Here is a 9104-nt window from a genome sequence, read left to right as displayed (position 1 = left end):
TGTTAAATGGAGAAATATTTCCTTTTTTTACCATGTTAAAACGATACAACATTTAACATGGTAGAGAGTCCGTTAAATGTAGAATGACGTCACGCAACATACCAGCTTCGTCATCGTTTTGTTTGTAGTTGTGGGTTACTTGCTCGTTGTTTGTGTTAGTATTGTTTAGGGTGTTTTTAATACTAATAAAGCAATGGATGACAATAATAATCATAATGTAATGACAGTTGTCAATTAGCTCATCTTGAGTCTCTTCCTTACAAGTTAGAAGATCAACAAGACACTCAGTAGCCAAACTCTCACATAATTTATACTTTTCACTCAATTTAGGCATGTTGTAATAAATTACTTTAATACAAACTTATAAGTAAACAAGTTTTGAAAGGAAAGGTTAAAAAACAAGTTTCTCAAAAAATCCACTAGGAGCTCTTATGTATTTAACATGACTTTAAATTGGGCTGCTCACAATCCAATACTTATAACTTATAGCATGGTAAAACATTTAATATTTAACGCTTCATGAATACCCCTACTTGAAACAAAAAATAATTAGCTTCGATCGGGTTAGGATTCGAACCAAGGTCCTTGGAATTAGTAGCACAGTGCCTTGACATTGAGCCACCCCACCCTATTTATTTTATTTCATTTTATTAACAATATCAAAATTTGTAGGAAAAAAAATATCAATACTAAATTCCTACAAATTTGCTTTAGGCTTTCTGGTCTTTATTATAAAATTTCAACTAAGTACATTTAATGAATTTAAAATTTATAATCAATACATCAGAGCTGAAGTTGTTTTGTTTAAAAAAAAAAATACTAAAACGATTTCCATCTTTGCTAATACTTTTCTGATATAGTTAATGTTTATTTTATTTAACTACTATTAATAATTTTAACTTTAATGGAACGCCTGTTGAACAGATTCGATACTTAGGACTCCGTCTTGACAAGAGACTTACTTGGAATCCACACACAAGACTGAAACGACAAGAAACTGCTCGTAGATTCCGATTGCTACAACACTTACTTGACAAACGCTCTAAACTTCCCATTCACTACAAAAAATTAGTATACACTACAATAATCAGACCAATTTGGACATATGGAATTGAGCTCTGGGGCTCCACCAAACCATCAAATTCTTCCCGCATCCAATCGTTACAATCCAAAATCCTACGTAATGCTCCTTATTACGTCACAAATAAACTCATTCATAAAGACCTTAACATCCTATTCGTTGCAGATTTGACTCAAACCAGATATGCGTCTTTGTATTCCAAACTCCTTAACCATCCTAACCCATTAATTCTTAATCTTTCATCCTTAACAATCCCTGATAATCCTCCGAGGCGTCTTAAAAGAAGATGGCCACGAGACCTTCTAGTTTAAATTAATGTTTGAAGTACCACCAATGGGTGGTTCCTTCCCAAGATTTTCAAGTGTATATGAAACATACTACATATTTACCTATTGTATTATTTTGTACAGTTGTAAATTACAATAAATAAATAATTTAAAAAAAAAAAAAACTTTAATGGAATTATTTATTGACAAGGGTAAACGTAACAATTGACGTATTTATGAGTATATTTGACTAAATATGCTGTAGATATCCTAAAGAAAGTTATTAACTGAAAACTCCAAAGAAGATAACTTGAGGCTGGTAAAGCAAAGAGGTAGACGCCGAGGGGCGTGCCCGACCTCAATACCTCGCTGGGCCGGTTCCGGCTCTCTCATCTGGGACATAGTTTGTCAGCTCGTCTTTTGTGTCTGTAGCTTGTCTTAGCGAGCATATTACCCCTGAAGCTAGGAGTGAATTAGCAACTCTCGTCTCCATTATCAAGAAAAATAAAATTAAGTAAAGATAACCTGGTAATGAAACTTAAATATAAAAAATACGAGAAAAAGTATGAAATATTAGAATATTTAAAAGATAAATGAATTCTCTACAAGAAATAAATCATCTGAATTGGACCACTACTTGTGAGAAAATTGTTTCATAAAATCGACTGGGGCCAACTTTTTACTGATCTGCACAATCTCTGAAAATTTGTTTTTTGATGTCTAAAATTAAAAAGCGAGTGAAAATTTTTGATTCCAAAGAGATACTTATTTTTAATACCTCCATGAATACAGTTCAACTACCTTCGGCAGTGAGGAAGAAAAAATAAAATAATAGGAACAACATTAGGAAACATATTAACAGAGAATTTTTGAGTGAACCCATGGATATTTATTTTTTTCAATCTATTCAATTAATAGTTGTAGCTATGTCAATGTTTATTATCGATATTTTGATATATTTATTGAAATCGAGTAATGATTGTATTATATTTTTGAATCTAAATCGATACCAAAGATAAATCTGACCTCTGTAATAATATTAAACCTTTGACCTATCAGCGGTTTAATAATATAGAGTGTAAGTTATTTTTAGGTAGGCAGAATCCAAGTCCACAGTAGTATAACAGCCCAATGGGAAAAAAGTCAGTTATTTCACCCCAAATTTTTATTAGTTTTATGAAAACTATACATAATTAACGTTCAAAATTGATGAATCTGTCAAGTATACTTAGGGGGAATATGATACAAAATGGAGGATATTTCAAAACGTTAAAAAGAATTAATTTTTCATGGTTAAAATTACCTATAACACAAGAAAACCTAATAGTTCATAATTAAAATTAGAGTAAATTTACTGAAATATTAACAGAGTAACAGTGTTTTAAAAAGCAACATTTATTAACAAAAAAATCAGTAACTAGTGAATTTATTTTAGGAAAACCTTAGATCAGATTTACTAAATGTATTATAATGTACAGTTGTAAATAGCAATAAATACATATTAAAAAAAAAATTTAGGAAAAGCGATTATTTTCAGCGATTATTAGACGAACAGATGTCAATGAGCACTCAAATTAAAACTAGTTGAATGTACTATAAAGTAATTTATAGCACTAATCTTCGTAGGAGTAGTAGTTTTTATGATATTTGCTAAAATAAATTGATTCCCAGTTGTTCGGATAAAAGTCATATATATTTGCAAATATTATAAAACTGCTATCCTCACGAAGATAAATGGAATGAACTACTTTATAGTACATTAAACTAGCTTTAACTTGAGTGCTAATAGACATCTGTACGTCTCATGATTCCTGAGATATTTGTTTTCATAGATCAAAAATTTCTACAACTAGAAACCAAAATCATGGGAATTTATTTTGTCAAATATCATAAAAACTACTACTAATATGAAGATAAACGTCATAAAGAAATTTATAGCATATTAAACTAGCTTTAATTAAAGTACTGGCAGACACTTGCACATCTAAGGGTTCTTGAGATAGGATATTTCATAAATGATTTGTCCAAACAACTAGAAAGCAACATTTTTCGAATTTATTTTGGCAAATAACATAAAAACTACTACTTTTACGAAGATTAGTGTAATAAACTACTTCATAATACATATTAAGTACTTTTCGAAATCTGTACATCTAACAGTTCCTGAGATATAGTTTCCCTAAACCAAATGATTTGTCCAAGCAATAATAAATCAACATAATCTGAATTTATTTTGACAAAAATCATAAAAACTATAAATCAACATATTGTGATCAACATACGAAGATTAGTGAAATAAACTACTTTATCATAAATGATTTGTCCAAACAACTAGAAAGCAACATTTTTCGAATTTATTTTGGCAAATATCGTAAAAACTACTACTCCTACGAAGATAAACGTCATAAACAAATTTATTTATAAATTATAATTCATAATAAACTACTAACAGTTCCTTTAGTTATAGTTTTCCTACACCAAATGATTTGTCCGGGCAACTATAAATCAACATATTGTGAATTGATTTTGTCAAATATCATAAAAACTACTATTTATATGAAGATAAACGTCATAAACTACTTTATAGCACATTTAACTAGCTTTAATTTGAATGCTAATAGACATCTGTTCGTAAAATGGTTCCTGAGTTATAGATTTATAGAAAATAATTTGACTAACTACTGAGTTTGCGCTGCATCTTTTATGAAATGTTGCTTTTTAAAAAACTATCTCGAGAACTATTGAACGTAAATAGCTCTATTAGGGCTCATATTTTAGCAAATTTACTCTACTTTAAATGATGTCTTATTCGTTTTTCCAGTAATGTAGGCAGTTTTAATGATATGGAGCTTCGAATGAAGAATATAGTTTTTATTACTTTTACCTATACTTGGTAGACTCATCAATATTAACTAGTAATTATACATAGTTTTCATTAAATTTGTGGTGAAATAACTGACTTTTCCTCCCCTTGGGCTCTTGTACTATTGGCAGCTGGACAAAATCCACCATGACGTTACATAAGATGATCAACAAGTGATTAACCGGATAATTATAATAACGGCCATCACTACGGCCCATTAGCCCCAGCTAATTTCACTCTAACGATAACAGATGGCGGTATGTAACCTAGTACGCTCATTAATACCAATAACCTGTTATTTTATGCACAAGTTACTTAGCAAATTATTCATTAAATCAGTTAACTTTTTTTAGACTGTATTTTCTTTAGGAGATTAGAAATTTTCTCAGTTCCTTATAAGTATTCCGGTTACATAAAAAATAACGGATTTAACCGGTTACTCTTGCCTATACTAGGGTTATTCATGGCGTGTTAAATGTAAAATTTTTTACTATGTTAAATATTATAAGTATAGGATTGTGAACAGCCCTATTTAAAATCATGATTAATGTTAAATGTATAACACCTACTAGCTGATTTTCTGAGCAACTTGTTTTCTAAAACTTCCTTCCAAAACTTTATGCTGTTGTTTACTTCTAAGTTTTGATTATAGTAATTTATTACAACATGCCTAAATTGAATGGAAAGGTGTGTGAAAGTTTAGAAGAGAATCAAGATGAACTAACTGACAACTGTCATTACACTATTATTATTGGTATCCATTCCTTTTTTAGTTATAAAAACATCCAAAACAATACAAACACAAACTACGAATAAGTAACCTAACAAGAAAACAAACAAAATGGTGACGAGCTTAGCTGGTCTGTTGCGTGACGTCACTCTCCATTTAACAGACCTCGTAACAGACTCTCAAGCATGTTATATGTTATATCGTTTTAACATGTTAATCTAAACATCATGAATATCTCTACTATTCGACCAAGAACATGTGTGAATTTATTCCAAGTTTAGTTATCGAACCAATTTTTTCGAAGATTATTAGTGAATAGTAAGTAATTAATAATAGGAAATTTATCCAGGGGGTGATAAAAACAGATCTAGTGTGGTGCTCGCATTTCACTTATCACTGCTTACATCCACAAGTTTTTTGTAGATCAGTAGGATCGTATAAAGTTATCGCAATTTTTGTGATTTGCGAAAAAAAAAAAAAAATAAGTAAGTAATGATAATGACCGAAAAGGCCAAAATTATAAATAAAAATATTTTATTTTTCTGTAGAATTGAAAATTCATATTTTAGTATTTCTCGAGGCTGGGATTAAAAAATATAAATTTTGCCCCTGCTAAGAATACAACAGTTTAACAAAAGATGTCCTTGAATAGTATAATTGGGAAAAACCTTTTAATGTAATTAAGAACTATTCATGAGATGGTAGACATTTTGCGTCTCTGGTGTATTGAACCACTAGTGTTGTTATCTATGAAGATTAGTTCATTTTAAAACCAAATTGTTTCTTATATATATTAAATGTATGTCTGGACAAAGTTCCAAAATAGCACGTAAAAATATCTGTTGTATAAGAAATTTAATAGTGTTCAATATACTCGCAACGAGGTCATATCAATCATACTTTATAAAGTGGGCAGTTATTTAGGAAGTCGGCTTGGACTATCAATATTCAATTCCCAACTAGTTCCACGTTCCTAGGAGCTCCGTGGGAATGTCCCGAACGGGGGCAGGCAGGAGAGGAATCGGTAATCGTAACGAGAGAATCGAACGATCCTTAATGAATGATGAGATCACTAATGCAATAACAATCCATTACATTGAGCTGGTTCATCAATGATTCACTCACCCGCTCTCTTCTCTCTCTCCTGAGCCGTGACAAATTGAATGGCGACAAATTATTCATGTAACTCAAGAGGCTCACGATTCCTCTAATAAACAACAGAGCGTAACTGCACTCCAGCACACCGCAGTTCGATATCGATATGTATCGATACATATCGCACTCCCGTTCCTTGATTAAATCCCGTCACTTCGCCTATATATATATTTTTTTTTTATTCCTTTGTTGGTCTTTCTGACATACTTGAACGAAGGAGTATAATGGAGGGGGTGCGATTGGCAGGAGAGGCGTGGTCTATTCCTTTCATAGGCGTGGCATACGGTACGTCATATTTTACAGATAAGAGATGAGAGTTACTCAAAGTATATATATTTTTTTAAAATTAATTCATTACTTGATGTATTTATGTAAAGTTGTAAATATCAATAAATAAATTAAATCAATTAATTCCTTAGTTATTTTTTTTTGTACATATTAAGTATTCTAAAATATAATGTTCACTGTTTTTACATTATTTTTTTTAATAAAAAACTTTCTCTATTATGTCAGAATTAATTATTTATTCGTATTGGACTTTAATTCCTCTTGTATCCAATCCTTACGATCCAAAATCCTCAATGTTCCTTACTTTGTTACAAATAAAATCATATATAAAGACCTTAATGTTCCATATCTAACCGATCTAGCCCGAACCAGATATCACTCCTTCCATTATAAACTCCCTAACCACTCAAACCCACTAGTTTCTAACCTTGCTTCCTCTTTCATTCCTGACAATGCTCCCAGACGCCTGAAAAGAAGATGGTCACGAAACCTGCTAATGTAAAAATGTCATTAGAGTGCTACCATTGGGTAGTTTCTCTTTACGCCTGTAACACTCCGTAATACCTTACACAAAATCTACTACATGTATAATTATGTACGGTTGTAAATGCTAGTAAAGATATGTATAAATGTTGTCATTAAAAGAAACTAATTTTTCATTAAGTTTCAATCAAAATTACTAAGACTGATCAGTAGCGCTCCCCCCTACATCAGTAACAAGAACTTACACAAACACTTACTAAATAAAGTAAAAAAAAAAATTTTTTCATTAAATGTTCCTAGAAATATTACATGAAAAATTCACCAAATTAATTCAATTTAATATTTACTCGTTAATTTTTAGAATAGTAAATATATTTTGAAATCCTTAATATTCACATTTAAATGATACTGAACAGAACAGCGAAAGAAGCACAATATCTCGAGAACGGATTTTCGTTATAGATATACGAAATTATAGGAAATGACATTTACTAAAACTTCTATTCTATTTACGTTAGGGATTAAATGAACAATGTTGCAGATAATTACAATAATTTGTGAAATTTCATTTAAAACCTAGGTAAAGTTGCCTTCAAAGGACTTGGCCTAATCCCCATTCCTTAGTGCCATTTTTGCTTAGAAGGAGAGTAGGACTATAGGGAAATTATCCTACATATTTCATCCGAATTCTAACCAAGATTAAAGTTCATAAGGTCGAGTTTTCACTCAGTGGGGCTGGACTCGAACCGGCGCATCAGTTTTGAGGTTTCTAAGGTGGCGCCTTAACACACTCGCCAACAGCGATGAATATCAAATACCAAGCCTACGTTTTACATCTCATCTCCTATTTCTCTCAAATCCGTTATTTTCTCCGTGGTTTAAACTGCGATTTACGGCTGCTCAAATACATATAAATATAATTAGTTCCAATAATTTTGCTAAGATTTACTGTTTAAATTAATCGATTCTCTTCTAAAAAAAATTAGATTTATCGATTTATCAACAAAACCTCTTTTCAATATGGCCAACCTAAGAAGATCCTCCTCCTTCTTTTATCATAATAATCTTAAAATATAAATAAGGCAGAAATTCAAAAATTTGTTCAAAAAAGTTTTAAAAAAACAAACTAAAATTATTATAAGGTTATTATAGGAAGATTCCAAAAGACAAAACCATCGTCTCTAATTGCAGTTAATAATTAACCAGTCATTGGTGAACTAATTAACCTATCATTGATCGAATAATTAACTAGGCATTGGTTAAATAACTAATTGGTCATTGGTCAAATAATTAACAAGTAGGTTTTTTTCCAATCTGACATCATCAGGACTGAAACAGTCAAGACCATATTAATGCAGACAGCTCAGATCAAGAATCTCTAAGAGATTCACCAAATTAAAAAAAAATTAATTATGTACTGGCCCTTCGTGGGTTGTAGTACTTTATAAGGAAGAACTGTTACTAGACTGATGGTTGTACAAGGAGGTGATTTGGTCAGAATCAAGCCCGACGGCCAGATTCATACCCAATTAAGGGTATTATGAGGCTGGGTGGATCTCGGAGAGCTTCCGACCCACAGGGCTGACTCACGGCTACAGTAAAACAGACCTTACCAAAGTTTGTGGTATTTTATGAGATAAACTGTCTTGGCAAATGGTTGACTGGTTTTCCGTAAGATTTTCGTTTTGACACCTCCAATAAGTTAAATAATATATATAAAGACAAAGTAGTAATTATGATGCTAACCATTATTTCCTGTTCAGTAGGCCAGCTGTCTGTGGAGCAGGACTTGGTTGTTGGCGATGTGTTGATTTCCGTCACCTGCAACAGGAACAAATAATAATTAATATCGATATAATAATATCGATGTATCATTATGAATAAAATTGAAAATAAGTATATTAAACCTCAAGCAGGAGATAGGTGATAGTTCTAACATACTATTGTATAAGATACAAGCCTATGTCTAAATTGATTATTGATTTTTAATATCTCTTTGGAATGTGATAAAAGTACAAGGACATTAGAAAAGAGGTTAAGTATGTTGAAATCTATATGGATATTTCACAAAAAATTTGGCAACCCAAGCTGCAAGTCTGTTACCATGGCGTTGTAACGAGGTAGGGTGTTGTAATGAACCGAATATTCGCCGGGGGGTTGAAACCTTGTCTGGTGACATTCAGATAACTAATTGACCCAGAAGAAGACTTCCACCAGTAATTCACGACTATGAACTTA

The 9104-nt window shown here is 31.4% G+C and overlaps 1 protein-coding gene across 1 annotated transcript in view; it reads right to left on the bottom strand.

The window, feature by feature from the left end:
- Positions 1–8687, bottom strand: part of LOC106689067 (transcription factor Sp9) — a gene marked incomplete at its 5' end in the record, with an annotated part of 24027 nt that extends 15340 nt beyond the window's left edge. The window contains 1 exon segment of the mRNA XM_014433838.2: positions 8613–8687. Coding sequence (XP_014289324.1) covers positions 8613–8687 — 75 coding nt within the window.
- Positions 8688–9104: the final 417 nt, after the last annotated feature.

The sequence above is a fragment of the Halyomorpha halys genome, unplaced genomic scaffold, assembly GCF_000696795.3.
Source record: "Halyomorpha halys isolate HHAL.00 unplaced genomic scaffold, Hhal_1.1 Scaffold1273.1, whole genome shotgun sequence".
NCBI lineage: Eukaryota > Metazoa > Arthropoda > Insecta > Hemiptera > Pentatomidae > Halyomorpha > Halyomorpha halys.
The sequence above is the reverse complement of the archived record's forward strand: the minus strand, read 5'-3'. Positions and strand labels throughout refer to the sequence as shown.